The 16,508-nt window shown below is 32.9% G+C and overlaps 3 protein-coding genes and 1 long non-coding RNA gene across 4 annotated transcripts; 1 reads left to right on the top strand and 3 right to left on the bottom strand.

The window, feature by feature from the left end:
- Window positions 1-2,854: 2,854 nt before the first annotated feature.
- Window positions 2,855-7,192, bottom strand: LOC140047042 (actin-57B-like). Its single transcript, XM_072091838.1, has 4 exons — window positions 6,923-7,192; window positions 6,320-6,547; window positions 5,276-5,522; window positions 2,855-4,028 (listed from the first exon to the last, which is right to left on the bottom strand). Exons 1-4 carry the CDS (start codon window positions 7,046-7,048, stop codon window positions 3,511-3,513), a joined length of 1,119 nt encoding a protein of 372 aa, XP_071947939.1. The 5' UTR covers window positions 7,049-7,192; the 3' UTR covers window positions 2,855-3,510.
- Window positions 7,193-7,280: 88 nt separating this feature from the next.
- On the bottom strand, window positions 7,281-9,183 carry LOC140047043 (uncharacterized). Its single transcript, XM_072091839.1, has 3 exons — window positions 9,123-9,183; window positions 8,474-8,614; window positions 7,281-7,910 (listed from the first exon to the last, which is right to left on the bottom strand). Exons 1-3 carry the CDS (start codon window positions 9,132-9,134, stop codon window positions 7,587-7,589), a joined length of 477 nt encoding a protein of 158 aa, XP_071947940.1. The 5' UTR covers window positions 9,135-9,183; the 3' UTR covers window positions 7,281-7,586.
- A 556-nt stretch (window positions 9,184-9,739) lies between these two features.
- Window positions 9,740-13,059, bottom strand: LOC140047041 (uncharacterized). The gene is made up of 3 exons (XM_072091837.1): window positions 12,887-13,059; window positions 12,252-12,401; window positions 9,740-10,871 (listed from the first exon to the last, which is right to left on the bottom strand). Exons 1-3 carry the CDS (start codon window positions 12,905-12,907, stop codon window positions 10,650-10,652), a joined length of 393 nt encoding a protein of 130 aa, XP_071947938.1. The 5' UTR covers window positions 12,908-13,059; the 3' UTR covers window positions 9,740-10,649.
- A 773-nt stretch (window positions 13,060-13,832) lies between these two features.
- Window positions 13,833-16,211, top strand: LOC140046133 (uncharacterized). The gene is made up of 3 exons (XR_011844736.1): window positions 13,833-13,923; window positions 15,319-15,423; window positions 15,747-16,211. It is a non-coding gene; the product is annotated as an uncharacterized lncRNA (long non-coding RNA).
- Window positions 16,212-16,508: the final 297 nt, after the last annotated feature.

Raw genomic sequence — 16,508 nt, 5'->3', positions numbered from 1 at the left:
TAAGCTTATATATACGAGATATTGTTTGTATATTTAGATATTTTAAATTTAACTTTAGTTTTAAACGGTTTTAATCTAACTTAGGTCTTTAGTTCTAAACTAAACGCGCGAGTTTGAGGGGCGGAACTGATCGTGTCGCAGCCACAGATAAACCATTTGGTCTTCGGAGCCCTGCAGCATCATGTTGTTAGATTGTCTTGGTTAAACCGTGCTGTGACTTATGGCGACCGTAAAATAATTTTCATCGACGTGTCCTATTAAAACCAGACTCTACTCTATGTCATTTGAACCTAATTTACAAAAACAATAATAGGCCTATTTAGTTTATTGTGGTAAGCCTATTTTCTGTATTAAATTGAGTTTCCTATGGCCATATTTACCAGTTACACTTATGCTAAGAGAAAAGGCTTACCCTGAGAATTAAAAGAACAATCGCCTATCTAACTGAATACTTTTTAAGGGAAATATCTCACTTATGTGTGATAGGTGAATACGGCCACTGCTCTCTATTATCGAAAAAATGACCTAAGAAAGGAAGGAATTGTAGAGTACCGTATAATGATACTTAGTATCGGTTGAGTCGTGATTTATCACATTATTAAATGGAATTAGCACTCTTATAATGCTGCTTCTTTTTATAAGCAAGTAAATCATTGACAAACCATTAAGATTAAGTAGATATACATGTCGCAAGTATTGTTCGTGGTATTTCAGAAATACAGCAAAATGTATAACGGATTTTACTATCGCCTTCCTTTCATACGACCGGATCTTTCTGACCTACTTTCAGAAACATTAATGTAATTCATTCTCTGTTTGAGTTCAAGATTACACAGTTCGTAAATCTATTTAAAAAAAAATAATTGCACACGTGCTACGTTCTTAATGGGATCAATAAAAGCGCACAAATTAAATAACTATTAAATATTTAAAATTACTGAAAACTTTATAGCAATGAAGATCCAAATAAAATAAGCATGAAAGCTAAATCAAAACGGTAAAGCAAACAGCCAAAAGGATTAAGCGCCATGGTTTTGGAAAATACATTCCACTGTCAATATAATAACTAATAGGCCCTACTGTAGTTAATTTCATAGAGACCTTCTGATATCTAAAGTGTTGAGTAGGCTTACCGCAGAATTTTCGTTCATACACATTTTCCAAAAATGATTTAGCCTATAACATCTCTCATAGAATGTACAACCATTGATTAGTTTTTAATATTGATAATTCGTGTATGGCACGCAAATTCCTATTGAACCCTAATAGCAATTTTTAATGAAGTACAGTAGCCGATTGACCGCCTTGGATTTTTATAAGTACTGTAACATAATGCCGTGTGAATCGGCGCATGAAACGGATAGACGGGTATTTTACTTTTACTAATGTTAGAATTATACTATTAATCAATATGCTTTATCCGTTCACGAGACGTCTGGCGGCAAGATGCAGGTGTACGGTTTTGTACAAAAATCTACGACATATTCAAGGTGGTGTTTTTTAATTAGTTGTAAAGGTGTATGTGATGTTGTAATCTAGGTATTGAATGTATGTATTGATTTTGTTTAACAGGGTAATCTAATTCACAAAATGTGATATGTATGAAAAACTTCTTTTTTTCCCCGAGGGTTGATATCCATGCAGCGACTTAAAAAAAAGCGGATACACGAGTATAGCATGCGAGGTATTGTGTTAAATATTATAGGATGAGGGGCTTTGGTTTTATCAGTAGGCCTACTAGTAGCTTAACTACGACGAACCTGGATGTGCAGGCAATATTTTCAGAAATTTAAGAATGAAAATCACAGAATTGGGCCTTATCATTTCATTACCGAAACGATGGGATTTTACAATAGACACAGTAATGAATTTTGTTTACCATTATGTAAAACTAAAAAATCAAAATCATTCATTACAAACCATTGTGTTTTCATGTTTTCATCCTGCACAGCCCTGCGAATAATGTGTATTTGTTCTTTATGCATCTTTTTGATTTTTGATTACTTAAAGTGCTATATTTTGTATGTTTTATATGCGATATTTTATGTTCAATTTATTTATATATAATAAATTGCGATAATAAATTTCAAGTTAACCTCTTTATATTCAAATGGCTTGTTTTTTATTTTACCATTCAAATGGCTTGTTTTTCTTGACCATTCAAATGGCCTGTTTTTTCTTGACCATTCAAATTAACTGTTTTTTTCTTGACCATTCAAATGGCTTTTTTCTTGACCATTTAAATGGCCTGTTTTTTCTTGACCATTCAAATGGCCTGTTTTTTTCTTCACCATTCAAATGGCCTATTTTTTTCAAAACAAAACAAATCTAAAAACTTCTAAAAAATCTTTTCGTTGAACAATTTAATAAACAAGTACGTGATTTCTTTTTCTAAAAACACTAAAGTGCATAATCCATTAATACAAATTACTCTAAAATTTATCAAATATAAACTGGTAAAATATAAAATGTATATAAATGTATTATTTCAAATGTTAACCACACCTACAGCGATCCATTGTGACTATTATAGGCTGGTATACAACTATATAGTATATTAGTATATAATAGTATAAACCTTAATTCTATGTTAAATAAATCTATTTACACAAAATGTAATAATCTAATATTAAATTGTTAATATTATTGGGTTTAGTGTTAGCACCATGGAGGAAAAACATTAAATGCAAGTTTAAACATATTTAACAGTTTACAGTTAAATGAAATATAATTTATATAATATATTATTATATATACATATTATGGTTTACATTTCAACACGGCACCCACTACATCTGGTTTGTGTACTATTTATTCTTTCGCACCCACCATTACCGTAGGAACCCTCCCACCCACCCTTACCGTCGACCCCCATCCTAAGGCTTCTCCATCTCCTGCATCTCTTTGCCGCTTTCGTTAAATTAAAATTTAGTACTTACAAAACAGAAGCCTTTTTAAATACATTTCATTAGCATTCATTTCATTAGCCATGCTTAGTATAAAACAACTAATTCTAATTGCACTATTTACTATAACATATTACACTTAATCTAGGCAAGATAAATACATTGTTAATATTTATTTTCAGTATAATCTGTTTAAAATTAGGAGACTAGGAATTTGAAAATTAAAATGACTTGAACCAAGGCAATCAGACAACAGGACACTGAGCTCGCTTTGCCAAGTCCTTTGATCTTTTGTCTGGCTGTGACAAATACCAACATTACTGTACTATGTGTACATTCTCAGCGCAAACGTGGTAAGGGGCATGGAACTGATCGTGTCGCAGCCACAGATAAACTCTTTAATATCCGAAGCTAAGCATCCTGTTGTTAGATTGGCTTGCTTGAACAATGTACATCATGTATGGTAATAGACAGACATTTTTTTGTCAAATTCATAAATCTTAAAGATGAAAATCTTAAGCTCCCTAATAAAAAATAAATGTCCGACAGTTTAAAATTTTCAATTCTGTTCTGAGTTGGGAGAGTACTGATACTAAATTTTGTCTCATAAAACTAATTTTTTAATAGCACGATTGCCAAGTTCGTCGTACTCTTTCCGAGTAATCCACATCTTTTGAAATGTACTCAACGACCCTAAAATAGATCCCCCTATCCATACATTAAACTTTCGTTCCTGTGCGGCTACTACCCTTACTCTCATGGACTTAGGAGCCAGTGATTTTATTTCCTTCTGGAGCCTCTCGGCAAATCCTGGTATTAGAGAAGTTCCGCCAGAGATCACAATACTGCAGTATATGTCACCACGTGTATCAATATCACACTTCATTATACTGTTATAAACAATCTGGTGAATGCCGCAATGATCCAGTTCCATCAAAGACGGATCAAAAAGAACTTCCGGACATCGGAATCTTTCTTCTCCAAGGGTTATCTCGCGACCATCTGCAAGTTGGTAACTCTTTGCTAGTGATGGATTTGACGATGCTGATGCTAACTCTTGTTGAAAATCTTCAGCGACGTAGCAGAGGCTGTCCTTTAATTTTCTTACGCTTTCCATCTCGGCTAAAAAAACCACATAATTTTTGTTTAATTAAATCTAAATGGACAAGCTGTTAAATTCAATATTAATGAATATTTTTACATATTGACTTGTTAATCAAGGCTACCTGCTGTTAACAATGATTATTGAGAATATTCTCACTCCGTTCTTTGAAACAACATAATCGTCTGATTATGTCAAACGCACAAATTGCAAAATTAAAAAACCACTGATAGAAACTACTTGATTATGGCCGGCACCGTTTTTTCATTTTCATTTTTTCATTCAAATGGCCTGTTTTTTCCTTGACCATTCAACTGGCCCGTTTTTTTTCCCTTGACCATTCAAATGGCATGTTTTTTACTTGACCATTTAAATGACTTTTTTCTTGACCATCCAAATGGCCAGTTGTTTTTTGACCATTTAAATGGCCTGTTTTTTCCTTGACCATTCAAATGGCATGTTTTTTACTTGACCATTTAAATGACTTTTTTCTTGACCATCCAAATGGCCAGTTGATTTTTGACCATTTAAATGGCCTGTTTTTTCCTTGACCATTCAAATGGCTTGTTTTTTCCTTGACCATTTAAATGGCCTTTTTTTTCTTGACCATTCAAATGGCCTGTTTTTTTCTTGACCATTCAAATGGCTTGTTTTTTCTTGACCATTCAAATGGCCTGTTTTTTTCTTGACCATTTAAATGGCCTGTTTTTTCTTGACCATTCGAATGGCCTATTTTTCTTGACCATTCAAATGGCTTGTTTTTAGTCGCGTACAACGCGACTCTACAGCTTACTATGTTGGTTGGTAATACGGCAATACAATTACGTGCGTAGCGCATATAACACATGCGTTCGCGCACTTAAAATTTTCAAAATTTTCAAATTTATTTTCGATGAAATGAGAGTACGTTTCAGGCAATTTTAAGCGTTTAAAAAATTGCAATGAGTGCGCACGTTAAACATTAATACGCACTCTTTTTGCCCGATTTCTGTTTTACAACCTTTCTTTAATAATGTCATCATATTTGATTCACTTTCCAACTCGAAATTACGTTATACGAGAACGTCAAAAGTGACAGGCTTTGCACGTGTAAATTTAAAAAATATAAATGTTTTCAACATTTTATAAACATGCTCAGCAATTTTGATCGGTTGGTCGGTCGGTAAACACTAACTTGAGCATGCGACTGCAGCCATGTACATGGCCTTGTTTCTTGACCATTCAAATGGTATGTTACTTGAACATTACAAAAATGACTGATACAAACCTGTATTCATGAATGTATATCCTCTTTCAGCAAGCAACTGAGCCATATACTGCGTTAGGTCACACCCTCCAAATTCAATTCTTTGAATAGCTTTCATAATGGCAAATCCCTCATAGATCGGTACGATGTGAATCACCCCATCACCTATATCCACACTTATTGCACTACCTCTACCGGACGCATAAATTGACATTTGACCTTGGATACTCAGATACATTGCAGGTACATTAAATTTCTCAAATAACACCTATAAAATAATAATACTGTAATATTGATAGTGACTGTCACAGTCACTAAGTGTCTTTTGATGATGGACCATTAGGCTGCACAGAAGAAATCATTTTAATAACATAATGGATAAAACCGTGGAAAAAATAAATTTCAAGAATTTGTTTTACTGGTTTACTGAAATATGACCTAATTAATATGTTGAGTCCACTTCCTTCATCATGCCATTAATGTGCAATTTCTTCTGCTTGGAAAAAAAACATCTCAATCATATCAATTGTCGTATTCGATTGGGAACTTTCGTTGTCAACGTAAAGATTCGTTGAGTACTTTTTGTATTCGAATTGTAAATTTGTGCTCAACAGAAAGTCATTCGAATAGAAAACGTTGACAATGAAAGCTTTTTCGTTAAGAACAATCTCAACGCTCAAAATACTCCGTAGAAGTACTAAAAAAAAAAAAAAAAACTGTACTCAACGGTGAAAGTCTAAATTGAATACGACAAGTAGCTCATTGTTTATTGGAGAAGTTTAAGATACCCAAGATTGTTTAAATAGCACCCTACTGTTTGATGTCTTTTATAATTTGTATTGTATAACACCCTCTCTTGTTTGGATATGCTTTCACAAATTCTCCAGAAATGTCATTTTTTCAAGTTAAGAATAACTGTTTGTTATAATAAATAGGTCATATGGTGACATTTCTAATCATTTCATCTTGTTCCTCTGAAAGTAATACCATAACTCATTAATAATAATAATTCTAATACTAACCATTGAAAATATGTTAGTGGAAAGTTGGCATTTATATAGTTACCTTCATAATCCCCTCTCTGTTTGAGGTTGGGTTCATAACTGGTTCCAATACAAGAACTAAATGTTCCTCTGGCTTGATTTTGAGTTCATTGTAAAAACAATGATGCCATATTTTTTCCATTGCATCCCAGTTAGTTATAACACCACGCTCTATGGGATATTCAATATCAAGATTGTCTAACTGTGAATAGGCTTCATCCCCAACATAATATTCTTTCTGCTCCAGTAACTTTTGGTAAACAAAAAATAATATTTTGAAAGATTAATAGCCACTAGGTAGGGAAGCATTATTTTTTTCCTATGAGGTTAAGGCATAAATCATCAATAATTCATTACCTTAGTTAGAGGTATGTATGACTATTATATTACCGATTGATTTATCTTTGACATTACAAAAAAAAACACAAGATAAAATATGCATAGCACTAAAAGCACATTTCTGTCTTTCTAAAATTTCAATTAAAACATTATTAATCCATATATTCTGTTTAGCTTTACTCTCTCATTCATTAGATACGCAATGTAGGATAGGCTAGATACTTTAACTTGGTTGGCTTCAAACCGGTTCTCTACGGCAGAGTACATACTCATAGACGGTTCGTACCTGATGCTTAGGCCTACCAACGATTGCTGGAAACATGACCCGAGGTGCATCCTCTCCAGCAAAACCAGCTTTACACATAATAGAACCATTGTCGATAACAACTACTGCAGCATTATCACCAGACATCTTGTTGTTACGAGATATAACATGAATGTAATATTTTATTTTGGCCTAATTGTATACCAATATCAGCTGTTCGAACCATTCGGAATGTCATGCTCTGTCTTAACTTGGGAGTGGCGGTGGTGACTGCTGAGGCTAAATATAAAATAAGTGTAGAAAATAGAGAGGGCGGCAAACATAAATTAACGCACTTCACACTTTTAAGTTAAAATTCCTTTATTTCCTGAAACAATGAAACCAATATGATATCACTTATATAAAAGAACACATTATACTGTATAATGCCGTTGTTGAACAAATAAATGTTTTTTGAACTTGAACTGACAATTTTACGAAAATAAAGTGGTAAAGTAAAGTTCTTAAAACCTAATATAATATGTCCATAATACCATCTTAGTTCACTTCCAGTGTTATGATGAGTTCTATTGCAATTACTTATATTAATTTTAGGCTAAAATTTTAAAAACTGTACACACATTTTCTGAATAAATTAAGTTTGTTTTCTATTTAATTCTGCTACTTAAATGATTTGGTGCTGACTTTAATATGGTGAAGGGTGCGAGGCTGGTGGTGGCGGGTAGCCTGCACCAGGTTGTGGCATCGGTTGCTGGACAGGTGGATATGGACCACTTGTTGGCGGGTATGTGGTACTTGGTGGGGGATATGTGGGACCAGAAGGAGGGTACACTGTCCCATACGGTGGCTGCGGCGGATAACCAATACCGGGCGGAGGAGGCTGCATAGGTACAGGATACGGGACGGACGAGTGAGGTTGTGTACCATTGGGGTAGTAATTCTGTGACGTCATTGGTTGTGGTGAATAATGGTAACCTTGTTGCTGCTGTGGTTGTTGCTGACCGTCAACCTATAATTAAATTATATTAATTAGTACGCCTATATTTCAGTACCAGTTTGAAACAACATTTCACTTTATAGCTCACTGAACTTGATTGGCGTTGACTTATTAAAGAGGTATTGTCCCCCAGAAAAAATAATTCTTAAAAAATTGTTTTTGAAAATGCCACATAATTTATAATTTAGTTATCCACTTTGACCAAAAATTAGATCGAAACAAAAATTATTTACCTGAAAAAAGTCTAATTTTAAGCAAAAAATAGTCGAATTGGCTGCCAGCCAATGTTTTTGATTGGATTTAACCTATTTTGTTTTATTAGTGAAACATTATTTTATTATTAAAACTTCACAATAATCTATTCAAATGATTTTATTAATCTTAATTTTTCATGTTTTTGGGGGATAATACATCTTTAATATAGGCCTATCCATTATAATATGAAATCATCTTTATTCATTCTGTTATGATCAATAGCCGAGTAGGGGCTAATTTTGGGAGGATTTTTATTTCGAGCTTTTGTCTGTTCCAAATGTTATATTACAATGTGTAGGCCAGTACTTTTATTTTCTTACATGAACATGAACGACTGTTTCGGTGGATCCGTGTGTTCTGTTTGATCCAGCGGATGCCATGGCTGCACCAGCTACAGCCCCGACTGCAAGGGCGCCAAAAGGAGCGCCTCTTCTTCTCGGAGGCCCGACCACAACTACTCTCTTAAAGTAAATAGGGACGGTTAGAATTAAGTCTTTAATTAAGTCTTACATTTTTAAAGATTTAGGCTATTAGATATATTACTAAATACTAAGAACAAAAAGAAAAATAATAAAAAATATTGAGTTTCTATCAATCAATATAGACTGGAACGATTGATTTATTTAATATTAGTATTAATTTAATTTTAATTCAGTGTTTTTATTTATTTAACTGTAATAGTGTAATAATAATATTATAACATAGGCTACATTGTTTATTATGTCATCATCTCTACATAGTTATTACATTATTTTTTATTTATGATATAGTTTTATTATTATTTATTTTATTATATTATTATAGTTTTTTTCTTTTATTTATGAAAGTTTTTAATCAATTAAAAAAAAACTGGACCATATGTAAAACATGTGAAATATCTATACCTCTTGTTTTTATTCTGTCTAAATATGTTTTTAAATTTAAATAAAAAATGTAACAAAAAAATGATATACTACAAACTATTCTTACCCGTCTAGGCATCTTCACAATTCGATAACTTTTAGTAATAGAAAAAACAAATAATGACAAGTATAATTGTTTCCGGACAAAATATGTAAAAAAAGATCACATGGTTATTATTTCTGACTATTCCATTTAATTTAGTGTAAATGTATTTTTAATTTGTATCTTTAGTTTTGATGATTTGTACTTGAACGTTGTGAAATTATAGTGTATTCAATCAAACAATCATCGATAATAATAGCTTTAAATTTAATTTCCAGCCAATTATAGATAATTCAACAAACAATTGTTTTTAATTTATCATCTCCCCTGCAATAGAATAAATTTCAAAATGTTATTGTGTTTGCTGGTATGAGAATATTAATGTACTGGTATCTAGGCTGAGATTGGTGATTCGTCATTGACTGATGACTTTTGTATTTTGGTATATTACGTCACAACAAATATTAAAGTCGTGTAACGTACGTGTAATATTCATGTGGCATACGATTAATACACAATTATTGAAGTTGAAATAAATACATATTCATATAATTAATACATTTTAAACCGTGTAAGATGCGTGTAATATTCGTGTGGCGAATAATATACATTATGAGCACTTAATGAACACAATAATCGTATTCTGTTCCAATAACAATTTATTCATAATAAACATTTAATAACAAAAATTATAATATTATTAATACATCTATTTGTTAGTAATTAAAACGAATGTAATATAAATATTAAAACATATCAAGGAAGAGAAAGAACGTATTCAGTTATCTCACTCTTCCCTGGTATAGCCTATTCATTTTACTTCATTAATTATATCTTTATAATAATTCATATTAAAAGCGGTGTTAAACGCGTATAGCCTATAAAAATGTAAATATTAGACAGTATAGTTATAATTGAAATTGTGTGGTACTGTATACTGTACCTCCATATATTATGTTTCCCTATTAAGTGCCTGGGTATGAGTCTAGTTAACCTAAGTCTATCAAAATTAAAAATAAGAAAAAAAAACACCAAACAATAAACAGGTCTACTGTCATGTAATGTTCACCAATTTTGAGACGAGGATTACGTTTACAATGTCAATATACCATACAAAATAACATAGGCCACAACATTTTGTATTATTAGTCAGAGTGTATACTGTATAGCTTTCTTTGGTCCTCTTGGTCGAATAATAATCCGACCCGGATAATAATAATACTATAGTATTATCATGTTGACGTATTCAACTTACACGTGACAATCTAACAACAATATTCAAAAGTTATTTTTTACAGTTTTCACAAAAGTGAATGTACCTCCTGTACATGTGTGTTTACTGTATATAGTGCATTTTTCTTTTAAAACACCAACGATATAGACAAGGTGAAAATTCATAATTGCTCTTTCAAAAATAGTAATACCACAGTAACTAAATATAGGCCTATACAAAAATATAATATAAACCATTTTGAACAACCTGTCGTTTACAGGCATCGGGTAATAGTAATCACATTACCAGTTGTGATCAATCATCATGATTAGGCATAACTACTGAGGAGGAGGATATTGTTGCTGGGGTGGGTAGTACCCCGGTGGTGGTGGATATTGATATCCTTGCGGTGGCGGTTGCTGTGGATAGCCTGCTGGTGGCGGTGGTTGAGGTCCTGTTGGATATGGCTGCGGTGGTGGATAGTATCCTTGTGGTGGCGGTGCCGAATAACCAGGATATGGTGGTGGTGCTGACGGTTGTGTTACTGGTGCTGGTGTTTGCTGTGAATTAAAAAGTTAGATTAAATTAAACAGTAGGCCGAACATTTGAATGTATTTAAAATTCTGAAACCACCCTGAAGTCACTTTAATCAACTTCCCCTTATCCTATTTATTTTGCCCAAATAATCTAATCGCGTTTTGTGTGATAATCAAAACTTCGTTGAGATGATCAAAAATCGTTGAGATGATCAAAAATCGTTGTGATGATCAAAAATCGTTGTGATGATCAAAAATCGTTGTGATACCGATAAAAATTCACGACGATAATACGACATAAATTATTATAATCGTCATGCCAAATAACGAGTTTAATTAATTATTTAACACACACAATTACAGTATGTATATATGATTATAAAAACTCATGCAGCAAATTGTGGACGGTGGCCAAAATACTGTTCAACAGTAGGCCTACTACTGAACCGCTGTAGGGACTATAAATACGTCATCGATATAGTGAATGGGAAATTCATGACGTACGCAATATATATCTTGTTCACACACAGTTAAATTCTATTGTAAATTATTCTACAATAGGTTTTGGAAGCTTTTGTAATCGTGCAAAAACCGGCTGAAATTATTAATACAAATGTAGGCATATCGAACACGAAGTGTTATTTGCTGTATAACAATGGTATTAGGCCACCCGCAACTAGTAACCGGGCCACGTCACGCGAATTACAATTCATTTGGGCTTTTATACACAGGATGCGCGTTTTTGTATATTTTTAATAGAATTAAAAGACGCATCTTTAATGTGGTCATTATTGGGAATTTTAAAATGCCCATCAATTTCTCACACAAGAAAATCAAACGAAAGAGTACATAATTTTGTAACTTTTTGGCACTGAAACTCTCAAAACAACAAATAATAACATACCAACGCGGACAAGGAAATACATGTTGGTATTCCGAGTTCGATGCGGTACATGCGTATAGATAATATTTAGGCCTGTATTTACGAAGGACAGTCGTAGGTCTGGTACTAAGCGGAACCAATTACTGTGATTTACAGAATCTGACCGCCGTCTTCCTTTCGGTAATACAGTACTACAGAAAACTCTATTGGGGCACCCCAGGCCCAGGGACATACTTAGAACATTCCGTAAAACGAATTTGGAGGGGGAGTTTAAAACCCACTGTGCATCATCTACAATAACCCCTAGACACGTTGTTTGGTACCGAAGGTGTCCCTTTAAAATAATAGGGGTTCTAAGTAGGCCTACTGTTTTTAAATAACTGTTTGACGGCCACGTACAGTAGGCCTAATATTTAAATTTTGCTTTTTAAGGAACATTTAATTAACTAGGCATATAAGTATTATAAGATTCAATGGCATGCCAATCATATAGCTCCCATGAACCTTTAAATTTATCTTACGTGATATACATGTACAACTTCTGTTTTTGGCCTACTTGAACTGGCAACCGCTGCTCCTGCTACTGCGCCAACAGCCAAGGCTCCAAGAGGGGGTCCGAAACCACGATGGTGGTGATGGTGATGTCCAAAACCGCGATGACCGAAACCTCTCTAAAATTGAGAAAATAATACAGTGTAAATTATTAATTAAGGATAATTACTGTAAGGCCTACATTGTCGGATTGAAATGATACTTGCCTAGGCCTAATTTTGTATTTATACTCAGTATATAAATATGTATAATACAGTAATATAGTATGTATAGATACTGTATACTGTACTATTTTTTACTGTACTTAAAACACAGTAAACCACTTTCTTTTGTACAATACCGGTTGGAAAAGTTAATATAATAATAAATTGTAAATTATTTTTGTTAACAGTAGACTATATTGTATAATTAATAATTAATAAAGAACCTTTGTACGTTGATCACAGACACTTAATATAAAATAAAATGGTTTCGTAATCGTCACAATGATCATAAACCATACACAGTACCACCACCATGTATGTTAACGGATCCATACATTATATCACTATGATATATCATATGCTTAGCTAGTTTAACACAGTATAGGCTAAAAGAGTCTTACTCCATGGTGTCCTCTGGGCATTTTGAGTTTCCTTGTTCAGTACACAGTATAGTTATTACACAAATATCCAATACTATTCCTCTTGTTTGCAACAGGCTCTTCTATAATGATTCAGAATTGTTTGAGACCGTTCTGTATACTGTATTATATCGATCTGTAGACCATTCCATTATTCTATTGTGTAAACGCAACCTATTGAAGGTCATATTGATTTACGGAGACCCAGATGCGACTGCCTACTTGTGTTTGTAATAATACGTTTTACCAAGGCCAATTGTTTATACTGTAGAAGCCACTGTGGAAAACTTTGGCCGCTAACAGAGAATGAACAGTTTCCGGGGGGGGGGGGGGGGTGATAGTTAATTCGGATTATTTTACATTAAAAAATAAATAAAACAACCTGAAACCTAAAAATGTCCCCTGGCCAAGAAGATGAATCATAAAAATCAGACAATAAGCAATTTTAATTAAGTTACTGGTATCCACTTTCAACAATAATAATTTTTTTTTTACTGTTTGAATAACGATATGTGAAATTTAAAATGGCCCTTTAAATTAATTAAACTATATTGTTTAATATTATTTTAAATATTACATTTTTTCAGGAATAGACAATACTGTATTTTAATTGTCTATCTCCTATCTCTGTTAGATATCATGATGACGACTGGATCAGTTAACTATACAAAATATGTGCGACAGCAAAACGTCTAATAATGTTCTAACGAAATATAGTTTTCTCTGTAAAAGTTATTCCTTTTCATTGTAAATTGAATATTCAAATTTATTTAGTTATTATAACCATACTTATGTTATATACATATAAATGTGTTTACATGACATGATTTTTAACTGTATTGTATTCATTTTTAATATTTTTTGTAATAAAATGTTCCTCATATTCTTCTGAACATGCTCGGTAAATGCATAGGTCATTAACAAAATCATCGGAAATAAATTTGACACCCAACACGACCGGTGGAAATTTTTGAAGATTTTTGCCATAAATAATTGTCCTAGAAACTTATACATTACAGGTAACATTAGACTGCACGTGGTATTGGTTTAAACTATTAAATTGTTTGAACATTTTAGTTTGAACTTTAGGTGTTATAACTGCAAATATATGGCTCATCCTTGTCTGTTAATTAGCCCTACTGCAAAATCACAAGTAGGCTAGGCTAGCTAGCGAGTCGGCGAACCGCACCGGTCGCTAGTCTGCCCTTCTACCTAATAATGAGTGTAACTAGTAGGGCCTGCCACAGGCCTTGGTTTACCAACATCACTGCTAACCTAATTGAGGGGAGAGAACTCCCTTAAGTGGTATATTGATATTCTAGGCCTACTAATAATAATATAATATAGGCCTAATGTAACCTACTAGCTAGGCCTCCTATCCGAATCCTATAATAATTAATATCCTTTATTTTTACTTCTTCTAGCTAGGCCTACTAGCCTACTAAGGTAAGCTAGGCCTAGATGTATTAATTAAAACGCAGTGGCTAAAGATACGGTACCGTATTCTAACTTTGGTTTACTAAAAAAGGTATGGTAAAATTACATATACGTCATAATCAGCCAATGGGGTGCTGGTACGTGTGTGACGTCATCGTATAAGGACTTTGGATTTTTTTTTCATATCGCGTCTGTACGGCGCCAGGCTGCATGGATAAGTGTGCGCTGATGAGGGTTTAAATATTTTTATTCCAAATGGCCTATTTAGGCCTATATTTTTTATTAAACTTTGTTTACAGATGGTGACCATAAACAACAAGCAAATGCGGACAATAAAGGGGCCCTTAAATACTATGATTTAGACAGTAGCCCCAGGGCTGAGTCACAGAAATCACTGAACACATGCAGCTGGCCCCAGCCTGGCACCGCTTTCCATACACAAAAAAACTCATATAATGAGGTTGTAGTACGTGTAAGTAGGCCTAGGCCTCTTTTGAAACGGTTTTCTGTATTCTAGAATTAAAATCAACATGTTTTGGCTTTTCAATAATAACAGACGTAGGCTACATTTAGTTTTTGTCACACACGACGGCGATAATAGCGATAAATGAAGCATAAAGAAAATGCGGTTTATCACTGTTTTTGCGATATGAAAAAAAATCCAAAGTCCTTATACGATGACGTCACACGTGTACCAGCACCCCATTGACTGGTTATGACGTAATGCAATTTTACCGTACCTTTAGCAAACGGAAGTTAGGATACGGTACCGTATCTTTAGCCACGGCATAATTAAAATGAGGCCTACTGTAGGTGTTACTAATAAATAATGAAATATATTTAAGTGCAATGTAAAAAAATATTCATAATTTAGCATAGCTAGATACTCAATACACTTGACTAGGCCTAGCCTAGGCCTAGCCTAGGCCTAATTTAATATTAGTAAAGTATTTTTATTTGATTGTTTTTCAATTTAGTTGACATTCAAAATGGCTGGTGGTGCAATTGATGAATCAAAATTTGCCCATTACACTGGTTTGAAGCGTTTATTCAATGCTGATACAGTATTTGGCAAAAGAAATGTAAGTGCTTTCACTTTTTTTAATACACTATTGTCTATCTCTGTTAGAATTAGATATTATCATGTAACATGGATATTAAATGTATTATTAAAATGAAAGTCAAGCATAATAGTCTATACTTATTCATAATATGTTTTAAATGCACATTTTTTTAAGTTAATTAAATCAAAATATTACGTCTTTCTATACTTTTGGTAAGTTATTTTTTTTAAAGAACACCACTAATTAGGCACACTATGAATCCTTTCAGAACAGTATGATTATCTTATCAAATTTGAATTTATACTTTTATTAAGGACTATATAAATGATTTTTTCTTACAGTGTGTTGTAGCAACATATGCTGCAACTTTTGCCATAGTTTTGTTCTTTCGTTCTCGATCTCAACGCAAAAAGGCCTCAACTTCATCATAATGGACCGTTTACCCATAATAGGAAATGCTAAAGGATTGTTTATTGAACGTTTAATCTACCTGGAACATGCAGTTATCTAGAACAGTACAAATGAAATTAATAGAATGCTTGACCATGAAGACACTTGTGGAACTTTACAATACCTCAGATGCTTTAATTTTCAGCAATAAATTTAGAATTTACTTCAACAATTAAAAACAAGATGATGGAAAATTAATATTAATTTCAACCATTGTGATTCTTTATAAAGCTTGCTCTCTATCCTTTTGTGGTTTAAATAACCTACATTATAAAATTATTAGATAATAAACAATAGTGTTGAATAAATATACAGATGTGTGTTCTTTAAATAAATATGTTGATTGAAAATTGAAATTTTTTTTATTTTTGTTTCTGTATTAATGATTTATCCCAAAGATTTCTGACTGAAAACTTCTATAAATTATAAAAACATAGTACAGGCTGACGTAAGTGACAGATAACATTGTTTATTAATACTATTTTGTATTCATTTTCTGGTACATAGTGAAGCAGTTAAAACAAGGTTCGAAATTCTGAAGTGGGGAATGAGAAAGTAATAAGAAAATCATGAAAAAGGTAACATCGCCCTCTATAATAATATTAAAATCATAAAGCGTGTAAAATCAGCCAAGCGGTAACTTTAAGATAGGT

Source organism: Antedon mediterranea, chromosome 4, assembly GCF_964355755.1.
Source record: "Antedon mediterranea chromosome 4, ecAntMedi1.1, whole genome shotgun sequence".
Taxonomy (NCBI): domain Eukaryota; kingdom Metazoa; phylum Echinodermata; class Crinoidea; order Comatulida; family Antedonidae; genus Antedon; species Antedon mediterranea.
This window is presented reverse-complemented; position numbering and strand designations above follow the sequence as displayed.

Coding starts and splice junctions, on each gene's coding strand:
- LOC140047041 (XM_072091837.1), bottom strand. CDS start 12,907: ATGCCCAGAGGACACCATGGA. Junction 12,402..12,886: donor TGCCCAGAGGACACCATGGA/GTAAGACTCTTT, acceptor TCTCAATTTTAG/AGAGGTTTCGGTCATCGCGG. Junction 10,872..12,251: donor AAGTTGTACATGTATATCAC/GTAAGATAAATT, acceptor TTTAATTCACAG/CAAACACCAGCACCAGTAAC.
- LOC140047042 (XM_072091838.1), bottom strand. CDS start 7,048: ATGTCTGGTGATAATGCTGCAGTAGTTGTTATCGACAATGGTTCTATT. Junction 6,548..6,922: donor TTGGTAGGCCTAAGCATCAG/GTACGAACCGTC, acceptor GTTTACCAAAAG/TTACTGGAGCAGAAAGAATA. Junction 4,029..5,275: donor ATATACATTCATGAATACAG/GTTTGTATCAGT, acceptor TGGTTTTTTTAG/CCGAGATGGAAAGCGTAAGA.
- LOC140047043 (XM_072091839.1), bottom strand. Junction 7,911..8,473: donor AAACAGTCGTTCATGTTCAT/GTAAGAAAATAA, acceptor ATTTAATTATAG/GTTGACGGTCAGCAACAACC.